This window comes from Amphibalanus amphitrite, unplaced genomic scaffold, assembly GCF_019059575.1.
Source record: "Amphibalanus amphitrite isolate SeventyFive unplaced genomic scaffold, NRLGWU_Aamphi_draft 000371F_arrow, whole genome shotgun sequence".
Classification (NCBI taxonomy): Eukaryota; Metazoa; Arthropoda; class Thecostraca; order Balanomorpha; family Balanidae; genus Amphibalanus; species Amphibalanus amphitrite.
Genome location: NW_024881865.1, coordinates 245,559 through 265,738, shown reverse-complemented (window position 1 = coordinate 265,738; position 20,180 = coordinate 245,559). Strand labels below are relative to the sequence as shown.

The 20,180-nt window shown below is 59.4% G+C and overlaps 1 protein-coding gene across 1 annotated transcript in view; it reads right to left on the bottom strand.

Annotated features, from left to right (window-relative positions):
- Positions 1-173: 173 nt before the first annotated feature.
- Positions 174-20,180, bottom strand: part of LOC122389790 (cadherin-related tumor suppressor-like) — a 62,548-nt gene continuing 42,541 nt past the window's right edge. The window contains exons 6-10 of the mRNA XM_043382188.1: positions 10,266-10,446; positions 9,228-9,481; positions 3,749-8,651; positions 2,605-3,407; positions 174-2,249 (exon numbers count right to left, since the gene is read on the bottom strand). Coding sequence (XP_043238123.1) covers positions 619-2,249; positions 2,605-3,407; positions 3,749-8,651; positions 9,228-9,481; positions 10,266-10,446 — 7,772 coding nt within the window. The 3' untranslated portion in view covers positions 174-618. The remainder of the gene's footprint in view (positions 2,250-2,604; positions 3,408-3,748; positions 8,652-9,227; positions 9,482-10,265; positions 10,447-20,180) is intronic.

The following is a 20,180-nucleotide window of genomic DNA, read 5'->3' as shown; positions in this document are numbered from 1 at the left end:
AATACTGCTGTTTCACGAAACTGCTACATGTAAAATAATGCAATATGTCTGTGGATTCGGAAACTGACCGTATGTGCATGCGATCCTGTTTGTTGTAGTCACCCAAATCTCTAACTATATGCAAAGTGGCTACCATCAGTCACCTGCATACCATGCACCAGATCAACAGAACGTTTCTCACATCGATTAATGGCTGTATTGAATGATGGGGCGTCTGCGGGTTTGGCACGGGACACTCGATACTCTCCTAGTATGATACAAATTCGACACTCACTGACGCTCATCAAGGCACATCGGGCAAACGGTACACATTTGTACAACAAACAAGTCAACAAGTCATCATCTAGGCATGATTGTCTGGGCCAGCCGCCACGGCGGCGCGCTGGCAGCAATTCATGGTCACCATTTCTTCACACACGTGTCGCTGAGAACAGTGGCGCCGCGTGACGTCACCGAGGCGAGCGCGCGCGCGAGTGTGTATGACGTCACCGGAGCGTTAGCGGCAGTGTGACGTCACCGGCGGAGAGGCCGGTAAGCTCCGTCTGACGCGCGGCACCCTGACTTGCTTGGCACGAAATAGAAAACACTAATATCACACGGCCGACGCACCGGCCGATCTCACACGTATTCCTCGTTGGGCTTGGGCGTGCCGCCCTGATTCCGTGACACGGGCGTGGCGCGCGCGCTCTGGCCGCCGCCCGTCGAGTCCGGCAGCTCGGCAATGTCTTTGAACACGCCCACGAGGCTCTCGAAGTTGGGCCCCCAGTTGAGCAGGTAGTCCCAGCCGAGACTGGAGCCGTTGGCCGGCTTGTACGAGTGGATGTTTGAGATGTCGTCGTCGGACGCGACCAGCGTGCTAAGAGAGCCGCGGAACGAGTCGAGACCGTCGTACTTGTTGCCGCCCGAGCTGTTCTCGTGGTCGTTTTCGTTATCGACCTCGGCTAGCTTCGAGAAGATCATGTTCTGCGGACCGAAGTCGCGCGCTACCTTGTCGTACTGGTTCTCGTACTCGAACTCTGAGCAGGTGAACGAGTCGTTACCGCTCTCATCCGAGCTGGAGCTGCCGCGCTCCATGATGGGGCCGCCGCCGGGCTCCCGGCCGCCGCGCTTCTTGCGGCCCTCTGAGCCGGAGCTGACGGCGTCCACCGTGTTCACCAGGCTCGAGTTGTTGCGCGGCGGCCGGCCGTGCAGGCGTCCCGGCAGCGGCAGCTCACCCCCGCCGCCCCCGCCTCCTCCGCCGCCGCCACCCTCAGCCTTTTTCTTCTTGGTGCTCTGTGATGATGTATGCACCGACTCTGAGCTGCGGCTCAGGTGACTGACCGGCGAGTTGAGGCTGCGCTCGCTGTTCACAGCGGCAGCCGAGAGCAGCGCTGCCGGCAGCGGTTTCCCGCTGATATCCTGCAGTGTGAGGATCCGCGGCGCCTGCTGACTCAGCTCCGAGCTCGGACTGAGTCGCGCCAGCGGCGTACTCTGCATCTTCATAGCGCCGGGAGATTCCCTCGGCGCCATCGGGTTAGGCGACTGCCGCACCATGCTGCGGGGGCTCTCGCGGTGCGGCGTGCTCACGAAACTGTGAGGACTGTGTCGGTGGTTATGTTTGTGGTACTGTCCCAGGTGCGGGTTGGTCTTGTAGCGGCGTACGTTGCCGTCTCTGAAGCCCTTGTAGTGGTAGACGACGTCGATGTCCGACGGAGCGATGGAGCTGGCGTTCTCGAGGTCATAGTGTTCGGGCACCTCAGATACCGAGTCGGGCACGCCCTGCTGGCTTACAGAGTCGATATGAGACATCTGAGGCCCGGCCGGCGACCGATTCACCACCTGGCGTTCGATGATGTCGGGCCGCTGCGGCGGGTACTTGCGGCCCATCTCTCCAGCCATATGACCCCGCAGTACCTCATCCGTCAGCTCACCCGTCTCGGCAAAACCAGAGTCGTGGTGACTCCGACCCGAGTCAGCCGTACTCGGACTGAGCGCGCCCGAGCCGCCGAGTTTCGCGTGCGACGGCGTCTTCTCGCTCTTGTGCCGCCTCAGTCTGAACACGACGAACGATACGGCGATGGCCACGAAGAGGATGACGAAGAACACGATGACCAGTGTGATGCCGATGGAGAGCGGGTCGGTGGACGGCAGCGCGCCGTGGCAGCCCTCGGAGACGCGCCCGACCGGCCGCGCCTCCAGCAGGTCTCCGGTGCCGTTCAGGGGCTGCACCTCGCCGTTGATGGCCAGAGTGGAGATGCAGCCGTGGAACTCTGCGGGAAAATGGGGGAGGGGCGTCAGGGAACGGTCCCGAGAAAATTGGTGGGTCAACGAAGCCAGAGAATGTCAGAGCAGCAAAATAACCTATGTAAAGCAAGGCTCTAATCTTGCGGCTACTCTACTCAGATTTAACTAACGCTTTTAGAAGTAATTTATAAACAAATAAAAGGGACATCAATGTGGTGGTACAAGCATTGGTTCAAGTCACTGAACACGTTCACTAAGAAGCCTCCTGCCATGTTAGCAGCACACAGTAGCAATGACTTTCAATTAACTTGCATTATTACATTTACTTCTGCACTTAACCCTCCACTTCCCCACACCCCCAGCTCACATTCCAATACTTACCGTCCACTTTGCCGACCGACTTGGGCAGCTCGGCGGCGCCTCCCAGCGACATCTGCGTCAGATAGGCGTCCAGGAAGTCGTGTACCGAGGTGGCGAACAGCGCGTCGCCCACCTGGACGTCGTCCATCAGCACGTGCAGCGTATTGTCCACGATGGCCAGGGTGAGGTTGTGCCAGCCTCCGTCGGTCAGGTCGGCCTGGGTGACAGTCATGTTGATGAGCGCGCTGGCGCCCACTCGAGACGAGTACTGCAGTTGTGATTCTTTGAGTTGGAGTAGAGTGAAGTCGTTGTTGGTGGCGGCGTACAGGATGACTCCGTCCGTGTCCACGGTCCGGATTCTCATGCTGAGACGTTTGTCGGGCCGTCCGTCGATGTCTCGCCGGCGCCGACGCCAGGCGTCTGCTCCCTTGAACAGATGCGGCACCAGCTGGCGGCGACGGTGGCTGGCGGTTACCCTCAGATCCACGCGTCCTCCCTGGAACGAGCTCGGCTCGAGCGCGGCCTCACAGTCGGGGGCCATCACTCCGTCCGGACACAGACACATGTGCCGACTCCAGCGGTCCAGACAGGTGGCTCCAGCACCGCACGGGTTGTCCCTGCAGGCGTTCTGCACGCGCTGGCACTTGTCCGAGATGCCTCTGGCCTGCAGCGGCGCCGACATGTTCAGCTGCCGACCGTTGACGAAGACGGACTGAATGCAGCCGACAAAGTCGTCCGAGCTGACCTGGCCGGGCCGCTCCTGGATCGGGTCGATGGTGCGCACGCCGCCCACGTACAGGGGCTCGTCGTTGAAGTTGAGCGTTCTGTGGAGACACGGGTTGGGTCAGTCAGACACGCAGTCAAATTTACAGCAACGGTTATTACAGTATAGAGCATGACAAAATGAAAAAAAAAGAAGATAAGTAGGATCAATGAGCTGAAACAAATGAACAAACATCCTAAGAAAGGAATTTCAATGTGAAAATGTGCGACTCACGTCCCGTTTAAAAGCGCTTAACTGCTATCGCATTAACTTTCCAACTCATTGAACAAATAAATTATATAGAATTCTATAGCAGGTAGCTTAAATAACCCTTTTAAAGATAGCCCCTGCTTACGATCCCCATCCCCCTCCCTGTCAGACGTTTCACCCGTCGTCACTCACCCGACGGTGCCCTCGTCGGTGGCGTACTCGCAGCCGCTCGATCCGGGGCTGCACTCTGCACACGTGTCGCCGTTCTCATTGCACGTGACCACGCTCAGTGACACCACGCGGCCGTTACGGGTGGCTGTCAGACGGTACCACGACGAGTCCGTCACGTGACGTGACAGCGTGACGCGCGTGACGGCCGTGCGCGTACCGCCGTAGGCCAGCTGCGGCCGGCCTCCGATGAGCTGTAGAGCCACGAAGTCGGAGCGGCCGCCCGTCTGCACGCCGTAGTTGTACACGAGAAGGCCGTCGGGCTTGTTGGTGGCGAACGTCACCGAGATGTCGTTGGTGCTCGCATCCAAAGAGGGGAAGGCCATATAGCCGAGAGGCTCGAAGCCCCAGCTCGAGCGGTCGCAGTGCTGCCCGTAGAAGTTTGGCGGGCAGGAGCACGTGTAGCCGGGCGCCTCGCTGACACACGTGCCGCCGTTGAGGCACGGGTTGGGCCTGCACGAGTCACTGGCCAGCTGACACGTGGCGCCGCGGTAACCCGGCCGGCACAGACAGAAAAATCCGCCGTCCAGGGTCGCCCGACAGGCGCCGCCGTTCTGACATGGGTCGTTGTCGCACGCGCTGGTCCGATCTAGCTCACATGTGGCGCCGCCGCGGTTTCTCGGGCACGTACACGTGAACTGGTAGCCGTTCTTGGCGCAGACCCCGCCGTACTGACACGGGTTCGGACTGCACGGGTCCTGTCGGTGCTGACAGGCCGGTCCAGTGAATCCGGTCTGACATTGGCAGGTGAACAGGTTACGCACCAGCGGACTGGTGAAGATGAGACTGGGACTGTCTGTGATCTGCATCTCTGAAGAGACATGGATGCCTGATCGGCATCGTCCGCCGTTCTGACACGGAGACGCCGGGCAGGGGTCGTAGTTGATGACAAAGCTGACGCTCTGCAGGAGTCGCTGGATGCGCACGCGCCCGTCCTTCAACTGCTGGATGACGTCGGTGCGGGGTCGGTAGCCGGCGCGGGTAGCCACGGCGAACAGAAGGTCAACGTGATCATCCGTCTGCGTCACTGAGTAGATGGTGGCCGCGTCCCGCGCGTCAAACAGCTCACCGACAGTACGCAGCAGAGGGGTGTACAGTTCGGCCAGGAAGTCGGCAGCTGAGGTGTTGAGAAGCCGCAGAATCACCGCACTGTCCAGCGTCGCGTTGTCAAACGCAGCGAACTGTAGCGTGACGGTGGATGTGACTGGGTCGTGCAGACCGTCATGTCCGGACGTGGTTAGTGTGTGAGACTGCGGTCCGACGACAGCGGCGGAGGTGAGCTGGCAGCCGCTGTCAATACTGAACTGACTACCGCCGCCGGACAGCAGCTGGCAGTGGTACTGGCCGGAGGTGTCGGCGTCGTTCGGGTGCACGTCAGCCACGGCACCGCCCGGGAACCGGCCTCCCATCGAGAACACCAGCACCTGGACGGTACGGGGTGACGACGGGCTGTCGTTACTGTCAGTCACCACGACCAGCACCGGGAACTGATCCTTCATCTTGGGCCGGCCGCTGTCCAGCACCTCGACCGTGAAACTCAGCCGCGACGTGCGCTCACGATCAAAGGCCCTCGCCGTGCGGACCGTGCCGGACTGGGCGTCCACCTTGAAGGCGTCTTGGTTCTCACCACCGACTAGGTAGTAGCTGAACGGCGCTCCGTTGGGCGGCAGGTCCGGATCGGTGGCACTGAGCGTCATCACCACCGTCCCCGCCGGTTCGTTCTCAGACACATAACCCACCACGGGGACGGTATCGAACGTCGGGCCGTTGTCATTCACATCAGTGATGGAGACAAGCACGGCGGCTGTGCCCGTCTGAGGCGGACTGCCGTTGTCGATCGCGCCAAGGGTCAGGTTGTAGATAGCCACCCGTTCACGGTCGAGTTTCTTGGTCGTCTCAATCTGTCCGCTCTGTTGGTGCACCTTGAACACGTCACCCTCGTTGCCGTCCAGGATGCTGTAGGTGAACTGGTTGTTTTGCTGCTGTTCATCCTTGTCAGTGGCCTGGACAGCGATCACTCCAGCGCCGACGGCAGCTCCTTCAGAGATGGAGACCGTGTAGACTGCTCGGGTGAACTGTGGCGGGTCGTTTCCGTCCTGAATGGTGATGCTCACTTGGGCTTCGTCCGTGTCATTGCCGCGGATACCTCCGGCGTTTTTGGCGAGCGCCGTCAGCACCACACGGTTGCGAGACTCACGGTCGAGCCTCCGAGCCACGCGGATGACACCAGTCTCCCGGTCCACCTTGAAGCCGCGGTCGTTGCTACTTCCCACCAACAGGAAGGTGACTTGCCCGTCGACACCATCATCGTCATCAGTAGCCTGCAGCTTCCCGACGCTGGTTCCCACCGGCGCCGACTCAGACACCGTGAAACGGAACACGCGCTCCACGAACTTGGGGAAGAACTCGTTGACCCCTGTGATGGCCACGCGAACCTTGGTCTGCCCGCGCTGTGCCGGGTTTGTGTCCGGGTTTTCTGCGAGTACGTCCAAGGTGTAGAACTGACGCTTCTCATAGTCAAACACGCGCTTCGTCCGGACCAGACCCGTGTCGGAATCGATGTCAAACAGCTCCCTGCCGTCACCACCGATGATGCTGTAGCGAATGACGGCATTTCGGGCAGAGTCCTTGTCCGTGGCAGTCAGCTTGATGACGGTGGAGCCGACGGGGGAGTTTTCCGAGACGGCTGCTTCGTACAGACTCTGGTTGAAGACAGGCGGGTTGTCATTGATGTCGGTTAGCGTGACATGTAGAACCGCCGTGGCAGTACGCGGGACGAAGCCCAAGTCGCTCACCACGATCGTCAGGTTGTACTTGCCCTGCGTCTCAAAGTCGAGCGGCCGAGCGTTGGCTACCACACCTGTCCTCGGATCAACCGTGAACAGACCGTCATCGCTGTCGCTGGACAGACTGAAGCGCACCTCGCCGTTGGGCCCGCTGTCATCGTCTGAAGCGCGCACCGTGGTGATCGTGGTGGCAACTGAGTCCTCCTCGGGTACAATGACGTGCTGGCTGAGCTGCATCACGGCCGGGTCGTGCAGATTCTCCCCGGTGATGACCAGGGTTAGTTCAGTCGTGTCTCGCTGAGCCGGTACTCCCTGATCAGTAGCCGCCACACGCAGTTGGTAGTACACCCCCGTCCTGTTGATCGGAGGAGACACCACCGTCACCCACCCAGTCTCGGCATCAACCGCGAAGAAGTCTGAGCCGTTACTGGGCAGGACGGAGTAGCGGACCAGCGCGTTGATGCCAGAGTCCTGCGCGTCTTCGGCCGACACCTGCAGGATGCGGTCACCCCGCTGAGAGGACTCCGGTACGGCGCTGAAGGTGACGCCGTCACGGAAGACGGGAGCATGGTTGTTAGCGTCCACGATGTTCACCGTGACCGTGCAGGAGGATGACATGGGCGGCTTGCCGTGGTCCATCGCGATGATCTCAATCACGTACTGGTTCTCTGGCGACGCCATCCGACTCGATTTCTTGTATTTCAGTGCCTGCTTCGAGTACAGCTGACCACTACTCGGGTCGACGCTGAAGAAGTCAGATGGCTGCTTGAGCGAGTACGTCACCACGGCGTTCGGTCCGGCCTTGTCTGCATCCTCTGCTTCGATCTGGCCGACAAAAGTCTCACTCGCCTCCGTTTCTGGTAAGTTGAACACATACTGCAACTTCTCGAACCGTGGTGCGTTATCGTTTTCATCCTGGATGGTGATGGTGAGCGGCGTCTCTGCACGCCACGATCCGTCCACGGCCGACACCTTGAGCACGTATTCCTCTCGCTCCTCACGATCCACGGTTCCCTCGACGGTGACATTACCGCTGACTGGGTCAATGGCGAACTTCTGACCAGGGTTCTCGGTGAAGCTGTACGTGGCGTTGGCATTCTCTCCGATGTCACGATCCGAAGAGGTCACTTGGATGACGAACGAACCGATCTCGGCGTTCTCAGTGACATTGACGCTGAAGAGACGCGTGAAGCGAGGCGGATTGTCGTTCTTGTCACGCACATCAATGGAGACCATCGCAGTGCCGGTCTGCTGGGGACTACCCTGATCGATCGCCTCAACAGTCAGGGTGTAGCTGTCCACTGACTCCCGGTCCAACTTCTCCTTGGTCAGGATCTCTCCCGAGTCGGCGTCCAGTGTGAAGATGTTCTCCACCAAGCCATCCTCTCTTAGTCGGTAGATGATCTTAGCATTGTCCGCTGTGTCAGCATCCGTGGCAGCCACCTTGAGAACCAGAGTCGGAGGATACTGCTCCTCCAGCACACTGGCTGTGTAGACGGAGCGAGAGAACAGCGGCGCGTTGTCGTTTGAGTCGGTCACGTTGACGAGTAGCGCAGCCACTGTGGTCAGGGGTGGTCGGTCCGAGTCGCTCGCCTCCAACCAGAGACGGTACTGCGGTGCGCGCTCGTAGTCGAGACCGAGTCGGCTGATACGCAGCACGCCGCTCTCCGGGTCCATGTCGAAGGCGTCTCCCACGTTTCCACCGGCAATGCGGTAGCGAATCGCGCCGCCCGGCCGCGGCTTGGGCGAGCGAGCACGCACAGTGACCACCTCAGCTCCCCGGGCCTCCTCGCTGAACTGGAACGAGCCGGGCATCGCCTCGAAGCGGGGGAACTGCCCGGCCGCCTTGATCTGGATGTGAAGATCAGCTGAAGAGGTGAGCGGCGGTCGGCCGCCGTCCGTCGCCTCCACGCGCACGTGGAAGGTGCGGTCCAGCCCGGCGAGCGGGGCCGCTGTGCGGATCACGCCCGTGTCCTGCTCCATGTTGAACCGGTCCGCGTCTGTGCCGGACAAGAAGTAAACCAGCCGGCTGTTGGCACCTTCGTCGGCGTCCACGGCGTTGGCACTGAACACGAACGAACCTGCCGAAGAGAAACAGGACATTCGTGAATGGAGGTCACGGCGAGACTTCCTATAAAACAAGCACCGGACAAATGCTGAGGCTTGACAGACCAATTTAAAGACGACAATTTCTGATCGGCAGCAAGGGCACGGAGATATGTCGTACTCAAAAATCTGACGACAGTCGTATTTAATTTATGCATGGCTCGTCCGTTTTTGTGGCGTTTCTTCGTCGACAGGACAGCTATCAGTTGTCGGCCGTTACAAATGACAAACGGCAAAAACCAGCATTCAATAGTCGCAGCCGTACCCTTCAGCCCCGACAGCTTACATCTCTGTCTCCGATCTTAACGTAACCCGATCGGAATGCACCCAACCCTCAGTCTCAAGCCCAACGTCAGTCGTCCTGATACAACTCCCATGACATTGATTTACAGGATCACATTTTCCCCCGAGCGCCTATCTTGTCGATCAGGAGATCCCGATAGCTCCACGTCTCTCCTCCGTTTCTGGGATGGAAACCAATCAACCTAGCTGCTCCCTGCCCCCGGTCCGACCAATTCCCATCCACCTGAGTGCGTCTGTCGGTCACTGACCTGCGGGCGCTCCGTCCGGCACGCGCACGGTGTACTCTGAGGCGGAAAACTGCGGCGGTGAGTCGTTCACGTCCCGCAGCAGGACGGTGACGTTGGTGGCTGCTGAGCGCGGCTGGGTCAGACTGCTGTCTGACACCAGCACGGTGAGTGTGTAGGCCTGCTGGCGTTCCCGGTCGAGCGGCGAGCGCGTGCGCACACGGCCCGACACGGGGTCGACGGTGAACGGCAGAGATGGGTCGCCCACCAGGGAGTACCTGTCGACAGGGCGTAAGGTGTGAAGGGAGACGTTGGAGACAAGCTGCAAGGGATACCTACTGGGCTCCTGGAGGGAACGCAAATGTGAGAGGGGTGCGAAATTTATCAGAAACGAGGAGAACAAGAAAATAAACGAAGGGTCGGGCGGGGTAAATCAAGGGGGTTGGGAACAACATAGAGGGAAGCAGAGCGGGTTTAACGAACGAGGGACAGCCATGGTGGTGCGAGACGGGTCAGAACACACATGGATTATATGGATGAATTCTAATGTCATCGACCAATGAATGGCATACCAGCGCGCCTCGGCTTAGTGACGACAGTTTCATCGCCAAATTCGGTAACCAGTGGCGACAGACATGCGGACGCGTCACCTTAAATAAATCACCGATATTATCCGCAATCCAAATTAAAAATGCGAGCTCCGAGGATTAAACTCACGCCCCTAAATCAGAATGCGGAATGGCCGGATTTGGGCGTTATGGCTTGTTGAATTTATTATGTAAAACGGTCTCACACCCGCCAACAGTCTCTGCTCTCAAAAGGAGCTGTTCGATATGCAATCGCGAGCGGCCGGGCGCCGGTGACTCAGTGGACGCACTGCCCTGTTCCGGGAGACCGGCAGACCGGTACCCGCTCAGCTGGGAGGGTCACGGCAGTCTGAGCTAGCCAAAAACGTCGGCAACACGGGTCGCGGACGCATGCCACTAACATCAAACACAGACAGACCAAGCTGTATTATTACTTTACCTGCGTCACACGTCCCCCTCTCTACGCGACACTCACCTCAGAAGAGCGTTGACGCCGTCATCCTCATCGCTGGCCGTCACTTTGATGACGTCACTCTCGGCCGGGATCGACTCGTCGACGGTGACGACATAGTCGAGAGCGTCGAACACCGGCGCGTGGTCGTTCTGGTCCTGCACGAGCACGTGCACGATGCCGGTACCAGTAAGACGTGGGTTACCTGCAAAGGACAGAAGCGAAAAGTTAGTTTCAGCCGGGACGAGGTAAGACTGTCGGGCAAATGGGCCGTGGAACGTGCACTCAGAGACATCTAGCGAGAAAGGGGAGAGTGAGCAGTGCAGGAGGTAAACGGAGATACAGCGAATAGGGTGGGTACACATGTTTGGGCGGTGGTTACTGACAGCACACGATGTGATATGCAGCTGAATGGACAGACGGACAGACAGATCATGACTTGCGGTAACGGATATAGCTAAGCGGATGCAGAACGTTTAGCTGGGGAGGATCAGTTGCCCGGACATCAGGCGAGGCGGATGGATCAACATGATCCGTTTGGGAGTGACAGCCTAGCGTCCTGCCGTCATCGTCTGGCCATGTCAATGTCGAGCTCATCAGATGGAGTCGCGGAGTCGCCCGGGATGCCGAGAAAGGGTCGGGTAGCGACCGGTGAGCCTCGCTGAGCGACCGAGAGCGGTGACAAATCGACCACGCCAGGGAGTTTATCGGTAACGACAGGAGACGACATAGACAACAGGAGACGGCGACATAATAGACGACAGGAGATCAGGGGCGGATCCAGGAATTTTCGGGAGGGGGGGGGGGGGCGGCAAGTCGAAATAGGGGCGACCTGGCAATCCGGGGGCGCTCCATACAAAGGGGGCGCCAAACCGTCAAAATCGGGAGCTAAAAGCCCGCGCCGTGCTAGGGGGCGTTATCGCGCTCCTGCTCAGTTTTTTCGCAAATATCTGAAAAACGGCTGCGCGCAGCGCTGCCATTTTCAGCGTACCTTATCATGCATCTTTTTTGCACATGTAAAAATGTCTGACGCGGGTGATGGAAGGTCAGGTCACCAGGTTATGCCAAGTGACCTAGCCTAAGAAAAAGTTCAAATGCTTACCATTGCTATACCGACTGAACGATTGCTTTGAACCTTTCAGCGATTGATGAAAGCAACACTATTCATGAAATGTATATCTCGGAATTTCGATATCTGTGACCTAAGGTCAGGTCAGTTGTGCGACGTCTCCATTAGGTAGGTAGGTATAATTAAGTCTTTGGGAGAAAGCTGAAAGGCATCTCTTTTGGACGAGCGCCATTCTAGACAATATCAAGCATTGGGATACATATAAAATTAACACACTGAATAAGAACATTGCACCTAGTGTGACCACTCATTATGTCCCAGAGGTCATCCCATGTCATGAAAGGTCCGCAGCAGTTTTTTTTTTTAAATAACTTGATAGATTCAAGCTAGAGCGATAAAAACACCTCAGCTGTGTTCAGCTCGACGATACGCATCGACTGCTATGCAGCATGACCTTTCCCGGTCAGGTCATGACCTTGACCTGAGGTCAAATTCTCAAAATTACCTTTCATAAGGTCAACCTTTAGTTTGTTCGACGTGTCTCGACGACAGAAACGCAATGCTGGCAAACGTAATGTCGAGACTCTCTTGAGTCAAAAGTTATTGCGGGGAAAACATTGTTCGTAAAAAGGCTATTTTTAGAGTCTTTTGCCCTCTGAAGGCTAAACCGTTGACCTGAGGTCAAATCTGAGCGCAGCTTGCAGAAACACCTTTAAAAGGGCTATCGAATGCCGGAATGCGCTTTTCTGCGGCGCTATAGCTCTATTGGTTTCCGAGTTATGTGCCGCTGCTTCGAAAACGGAAAAATGTTGAAACAGGCAACATTTTACCTTTGATTACCTCTGGTGACCTGACATTCGACCTGACTTAAAAAATGACCGTTTTGTTTTCGTCCTGTTTTTGACGATCTTTCGAATGCCGCTTATCGCGTGTCACTACGCGGCCCAGGAGCCGAGTTAGACGAGGGAGTGTGCCCCCCCCCTCCCTAGCAGGACACGGAAAACTCAGACCACCAGCACGGCACGGGTTAAAAGTCGTAGATGGGCACCGCTACACTAGCAAAAGATATTAGCAAAAAGGTGGCCTCCATTTACTGGTGCAGTCCTTCTTCTCCCGGTGATGCCCCCTCCTTTTTCTGGAAGCGTCTCACTTATGCTGGTATGCCTCACTTCCCGGGGGCGCCCAACCTCTGCTTGGATCGCCTAATCCATTATGGAGAGACCCGCTTTGCTTAAGTCGCCTCATTTCTTCCTTCTAAGAACGACCAATTTGCTGTAGGCGGCCCACTTATCTGGGACGCCCATCTTCTGCTAGAAGTGCCCCTCTTCTTCCTGATGCGTCCCACTTCTACTACGAGTGCACCTTTTCTGTTAGGGCGCCCCTTTGCTGCTGAGGAGTCTTTTTTCTACTGTGAATAGGAAGCCCTCTCCTGTTGGGCGACCCCAAATTCTGCTGGAGGCGCTCCACTTCTGCCCAACTTTTGGTGGGATGCCCGTCTCTTGCAGGGGGCACTTCTCTTTTGCTGGAGACGCCACTCTTGTGGGGGCGCCCTTCCACTGCGGGGAGCCACTGCGGGGCTCCTGTTTTTTTTTTCTGGGGCGAGGCGACCCTCTGTTGCTCGGAACGGGGCACACCTCTCCTTTTACTGGGGCAGTGGGCACCGCCCCTCTGCTGGGGTTGCCCTTCCGCTGTCGTCAGGGGCGCCCCTCTCGGTAGAATATACTCATTTTCTTTTTGTAATGGGGCGCCCCTCTTCTACCGGGGGCGCCCATCTGCTGCTGGGGCGTCTGTCTTCTGCCGGATATTGTCAATGGGGCGCCCCTATCCTGCTTGGCGGGCCCAACCTCTGCTGGAGGCTCCCCATCTCTGATCAACTTTTGCTGTGGCGCCTCTCTTCTGCTGGGGCGCCCCTGTTCTGCTTGGGGCGCCCGTCTCCTGCTGGAGACCCCTCTCTTCTGCTGGGGCGCCCCTCTTTTGCCAGTGGCACCCATTTTCTTAGTATGGGACTCCTTTTTTGCTGGGGCGCCCAGCTACTGTCAGGGCGCCCCTCTTCTCGGAATGGGTGCGCCTCTCTCCTTTTGCTGGGGCGTCGCTCCTCTTCAGGGGGACACGTCTCCTGCTAAGGGTGCCCTTCCGCTGCCAGGGGCGCCCCTCTTGAACAGAACGTATTTTATATTCTTGTAACGAGACGCCCTCGTCTGCTGGGGGCGCCCATCTGCTGCTGGGGCGACTCTCATATGCTGGGAATAGGCAATTGGGCGTCACTCTCCTGCTTGGTGAGCCCAACTTCTGCTGGAGGCGCCCTATTTCTGCTGAACCTTTGCTGTGTCGCCGCTCTTCTGCTCGGGGCGCCCTCTCTGCCGCGGGATATGGGCGCCTTTTTCGGATGGCGGGGGGGGGGGGCGGCCGCCCCCGTCGCCCCCCCTGGATCCGCGCCTGCAGGAGATACCATTAAGGGATAATTCAAAAGCGGGGTGAGACGTCTCTATAGCTTTAACGAGCACTGATTGAGGGATCTCCTAACCACTTCGCTCCATATTCGCTGATGATATCGAGAAATCAAAGTTATTACCTATTGGTTCTAGTTTCGGTCAGTGCGGCATGGGAGACTCTCGCTGAATTTCTCCGTCAGATTGCCAGTAAACACACCAGCTGCGTCTCGGTCACATTCCGGGCACGACTGAGCCGTGAGTCCCGTTCGTCACCAGCCGGCGCCGGACCGACCCGACCCACACCACATTATGGTGATTATGTGCATATGCCGGTCATCAATTCAGTCCGCAGACGCCCCGGTCTCGCCGCTGCGACCTGTCGCCGAATGTCACAAATGCAAACTAGCCTCGTGTTGTCTGCTCTGTGAGCGGTGAGACACGACGCGTGAATTCCTCGGTGTTGGGTCGGACGTGTGGGAGATGGCTCAGAGTCTCGGGGCAGGGTTAAAGCCGGGTGGAGAACGCACTTGACGTTTGGCTCCGGGCGACTGTGACCCTTGATCCCATCGGAATGTGGCCCTGGGTCGATCACGGTCCACAGGAATGCAATCGAAGGGATCCGGCGCGGCGGGGCGGTCATACCGATCGGCCGCGCCGCGCCGGCTCTGCGGGACTGCTCATCACGATACGGCTCGCCCTGCCGTCCGTCCGTCTGTTGGCTAGTCCGCCCGTTTGTTTGTTCGTACGCCCTACAGTCTGAGCCCCTCCTGGCTCCTGCCCATCCTTCTGTTCGAAGTCCGTATGTACATCCGTAAGCTGTTCGTCCGTTCGTCGGTCCGCTCGCCCGTCCATCCGTTCGGTCGCTGCTGATTTGAAGCCTCCAACAACAAAGAAGCAGCTACAGCACACACATCCTGACGTGGCGTTCCTCGGCAGTGACTGCGTCGTTCCGCCGCCATCCGGCTCACAAATTAACTCATTAGTATTGTATCTGAGCGCTGTCGGTCGGCAGAGGGACCGTTTTTCTCCGCCGTCTGTCCCCGTCCGTCAGCCCGACAGCAACGCCGCTGCCAGCCGAGGAGCGGGGTACGAGGAGTCTGAGCAGCAGCGGCGGCACGCGCGTCCGCCGGCCGCCGACCATTGTTCTCCAGCTCACACATGTATGCTAATTGGCTGTGCTTGCTGCCGCCGCATCTCCGGCGCACCGCCCGCAGTCGGCGCCATCTTGGCGATCCGGCCGCTCGCGCACAGGCGCACGTGAGGAGCCCCGCCAGCGCCGCCGGCCCGGCGCGGATTAATAACGTCTAATCGCGCCGCTGCTGATGCCGATTTCGAGGAAGCGGCGCCGCCGGCGCGCGCCCGGTGGAGGCGGCTCCGGGTGGCGGCGGCGGGTCAGAGTGTGGGGGGGGGGGGAGACGGCCGGCCGCTGGAGACCTCTGGTGGCCGGCCGACCGGCCGCTGGCGGTTCTCACTAGCCGCCCTAGAGGTCGGCCCTTCCATACGTCATCCCATGTCAGCTGCGAAATACCACGCGCCGAGAGCCGAGCTGTGCACGGGCCGGGCGGTGAACCCGCCCGAGGCCGGCGCTCCGGGCCGGGACTGGTTCTGAAGTCGCCCGCTCCGGGTCGCTGATATGGGATGTGGTGGACTCGCGTCAGCCAGTCGCTGTGTGTTGAAGAATGCGGTATGCGGGGCTTAACATGTAAGGGCCGAATTCCAACAGCATTGTATATTGAAATGTGCAGGAAACAAGTCTGACAGGAAGACGTGTTAAATAACCTTTCAAACTGTCTGTCACTCTCACTTTGGTGCCAACTCCACGGTTGACTAGGCACGCACTGGCCCGGACCAGTCACTCCAAATCGCTATCGCGCCCCATCGGTGCGAACTAAGCACGTCAGGGACAATGGTGTCATTGCTCAACCGCCTCTCACAGTGCACCTGGACACCTGGCGGCGCTCTCGCCATTCTCTCAAGCAGTTTTACGGCGCTATCTTGCTGGCGATTTCTCTAATACGCTGCACAATGGCGCGGCACGGTCGGCTCTCCTATGTACCGACGTCTCTGCTGACCGCCGAGACTGCAGCCTGGCCGCAGTCCCGCGATCGGTCCATGCGATATCGGTGGTAGCGGGCTGCCCAAATACAGGCGCGGTGGCCGCGGTCGGCCGGTCGGCGCGGTCACCGTGACCTTCTATCGGTAGGAGAGTCTCCGAGTCGCGTCGAGCGCCGTCTCCGAGCCAGTCGGCGCTCAACACACAAGCTCGGGTGTGTCATAGCCAGGATGGCGTTTTCTCTGCTTGAGTAGCTTCTCCGAGAGGCAGCGGTCCGTCGGCCAGCAACGATGACCACCACTTGAGCGGGAGTTGACCGCGGGAGGCCCAGGGAGGCGGCGGCGGCGGCCAGCCGCGCCGGTCGTTGTCCCTTGGTCGGGCGGGTGGCGCGGCCGGGCGCAGCTCTAGCGAGCAAACATGGCGGCCCGGGTACCCCGCCGCGCAGCCGGCCGAACACGAGCCGCTGGACGCAACAACACGCCGCGCGCCGCCCTCGACCGCCCACAGCCCGCCGCCGCGCCGCCGCTCACTAGTCGGCCGGCCGCAGATCTAATTGATTCTCGATTCGGGCCTGGCCTCGGCCCGCTAATGGTATTCATTAGAGCCGATGGTCTGCACACGACGGCCGCGCCCGCCGCCGGCGCCCCGGGCGCTGCGCGTGCACGCAGCTCCTCGGCAAATGGCGCTGATCCGCGCCGTCCGCCGGCTCTGCGGTCCAATTAACGTGCGGCCGCTCCCACGCGGATGGTCGGTCGGCAGAGGCCGGTCATGGTGCACGACCTGAACTGGTCCGGTTAGTCCGGGCTGGTCCGGGCGGGACGGGCGCTCGTCTGGCTGGTCCGTCCCGCTCCTCTGGCTGGTCCGAACTACTGATGAGGTCATAGCGAGGTGCTCAGGGTGTCCAATAGCTACAGAAGCTTCTCTGCACCGCTGTCGGTTTCATTTCTTCGGACTCATTGATTGGCGGCGGCAGCGGGTCGCTCGGATTCCTCCGTAATACATCGTTTCACAGAAGCCGTCTGGGTTCCCGGTATCGAGCGACGGCCGCTGACTGCAGGAGTGGCGGCGTCTGCTGGCCGGCCGGCCGACCGTCTCGGCTCGCTCGCTCGGCCGGCCGGCCGTTCCCGAGTGCAGCGCGCCGCTGGCGGCGGTTGCCGCGCTCCTCCCTTCCTCCATAAACCACTGGCCGGCAGCCCATCTGCATACTGCGCGGTGCGGCGCGCCCGGCTCGCTGCCGCGCCGGTCGACCGGCCCGGTCACGACCTGGACCGGCCGACGGCACCGACAGGTCGCTGGCCGTCCACCGACAGCTCCGGCAGATGCCAGCAAAAATAAGCCGCGTTGGGTCAGTGTTATCGTGTGATCGGCTTGCATACAATCCCCGGCACAGGACAGGCAGGTCGGTCACCTATCGTCGTTTAGATCGGACGACACACACGCCGGAAACACTTTCAATTCCGTCGCCACGGTAAGTCCATGAGCACGGCGGATTCTGAGGACGGCACGCCGCCGGACGGCGGGCACGCCGCGTGGTAACCGGCGGCCCATTGTACGGTCTGTAGCGGGCTGCCTGTGGACCGCGGTAGCGACCACCGCCCCCGACGCTCCCGCGGGTCACACCGCGTGCCGTGCAGGGGCGGCATTTCCGCGGCTCATCGGATGCCCCCCGCGCCTCCCCCGGCCGGCCGGGCGCACCGAATAGCCGCAATAAATATGCTTCTCGGCATGGTGTCTGGTTCAAGGCTGCAGCGCCTTGCAATCAAGGCAATTATGCGGCGACCGTCGGCGTTCGGCGGCGCTGCGGCCGGCCGGTGGAGCGGCAGACTGAGCAGGGGTGCAGGGACGAGCCCCGGCGGTCTAGTGCCACACCAGACGGGGCACAGACCGACGGACGGGGGCCCGGTGTCGAGCGGCGGCCGGTGGGCGGCGGCCGCTGGAATGTGTGACCGGTTTGTCGCCGCCACCCGTCGTCGTCTGTCCGCCCAGCGCCTGCCGGCCGTGTGTCATACCCACTCAGCGCGGCGCTGCAGACAGCGGCACGGCTCAACACTGCGCCCCTTGACCTCGCAACGACCGCCGTGTCCGAGCAGTGACACATCCGTACTGCTGATTACACGCCTGAGAATGTGCCGGCAATCCGCCGACATTACTGCGACAGCCCCTCTTGAGCGGCGTGACCGCGGCCCGGCGGGTAACAATACCCCGCTGAGACGCTACCGCGCCCGTACAAAGGAGCCAGCAGCGGCGACCAGAGCTGACCTCGCCTGTGCAGGCCCGGGCCGCCGCCGGAAACGGTGAAAGGCTGACTAACGAGGCACGAGCGCTCGCCATCACACCAACCGCTGCCGGACGGGGCTGGCAGAGGGTGAGACTGCGACATGATACAGCAGGGCCGCTGGAGACTGCACTGCGGCACAGGGGGCTAACCAGGGACTGCGCTGTGACATAGGGGGCTATCCAGAGACTGCGCTGTGACAGGGTAACCGGAGACTGCACTGTGACATAGGGGGCTATCCCGAGACTGCGCTGTGACATAGGGTAACTGGAGACTGCACTGCGGCATAGGGGGCTATCCAGAGACTGCATCGCTGCATAAGAAGCTAGCCAGAGACTGCGTCGCAACATAAGAAACTAACCAGATACTACAATATGGTACAGAAGGGTAGCCAGGGACTGCACTGCGACATATCAGCCTAGCCACCAGGGTGCTTCGCAGGCTGGCAGGCTTGCAGTGACGGTAACTGAAAACCGCAATGCAGCAGCACCCGTGAGTATGCAGTTGCTCCTACTGCGTGCCGGCACCGTCCGAACTTCGTGAACTCTACGGGAAAACTCCCAAACTGGCTGGCATCAGCTTACAGTGCAATTCGTAAATTAAAAGTGTAAAATACGTTGAAAGCTTCGTGTCTGACGAGCCCCCTTTTCCGCCCTTTGGTGGGAAATATGCTAACAAGCAGCGACAAATGAGGAACTGAACAGACTGCACTGCTCAAACCGTCAATGTCCATCAGCACCGTTTTGATTAAGCTGAACGCTAGTAGCAAGGCCCTAAACACAACGTCAGCATAAATGGATGTAACGGTGATGACATTATTTATGCGCTACAACTGGTCATTTTCCAATTAACCTAGCGTAGTGGCAATTATTTGTGGTAAGTAAGGAATAATTTGAGACACTCAAATGCATCAGGAGTGCGCTAAACACCGATGTGTCTTCGGCACGGTGACCTAATCAAAAGTCCGCGGGTGTGGCCGGCGCTGGGATGCGGCCGAGCTAACGGATCCGACGCCCGGCGCCGCGACGGACTGCGCAATCGGCAGACATTGCATGTCCTGTCAGCGGACCCGGCTAACCTCCCCAGGTCCACTCGTGGGGAGGGGTAGAGCCGGAGCATTAGCGGTCACTGATGACGTTGATTGTTGAGTTCCGACGCCCGCTGACGTTAGCCGCTCCTAATAATCGGTCATAGCGAGGGATAGAGGAGTGGTATGAGTGATTGGACAGACCACGACTGGTCAGTCGGGTGGGTAGCTCCAGCCTAAGGCACATCAACATACCACACGATCTGACAGGAACCTTCCGAGGCTATTACCAGTTTACCACTATGTAACAAAAGAGCTTATGCAAAGAAACAAATCCAAAGCATGCGATTTTCTGAAAACTTCCGCGACTTTCAGCATTGTCTGATAATCCGACTGAAAGCATTCCGCAGAGACCGCAGACACGCGAGCACTGCCGGCTCCGTGAGGGGGGGGGGCGGTCAGGTCCGAGAGCTCGCCGTTCCAGGATTCGGACAGGGCCCGGCCGACAGTCCGGCCCCCGGACCATACACGGGAGAGAGGGGCAGAGCCGGGAGCGACAGAGGAGAGGAGAGCTGAGAGAACAATGGCCCGCCGTCTGAGGGAAAAACAATGCCGTCGCACTGTCGATTAATTGAACGGAAATGCCGACTCCATTGTGAGCCGGCGCACTAACAAGCCTGTCGATCGCAGCGCTCAGTCACCTGGCCCCTGGGGTTCGGACGCCGGACGCCGGATTCCGTTCCTGTCCCCAGTGTAAGTTCTTGTCCGAGGAGTCTTCCCCCCCCCCCTCCAAAGTCGTTGGTTCGACGCTTGGGGTCAGGCTGAGTCCAGTCCGTCCAGACTCAGGAACGAAGTCTGATATCCGAAGTCTATTCAACTCCCTCAAGTTTTGACCGATCCCATCAGCGAGCACAGTGCGGACTCGAGTTTAAGCTGCCGGAGCTGGCGCTATGACTCGACCAGATTCCAGCCCGGCTCGGAGGCGTCACCCTGAGACTGGCAGAGGCATGCCGCCTAATCCATCCGAGCCGTCTTGGTCGATAAGAAGATTGGGCGTCTCTGTGCCCCATCACCATATCAAGG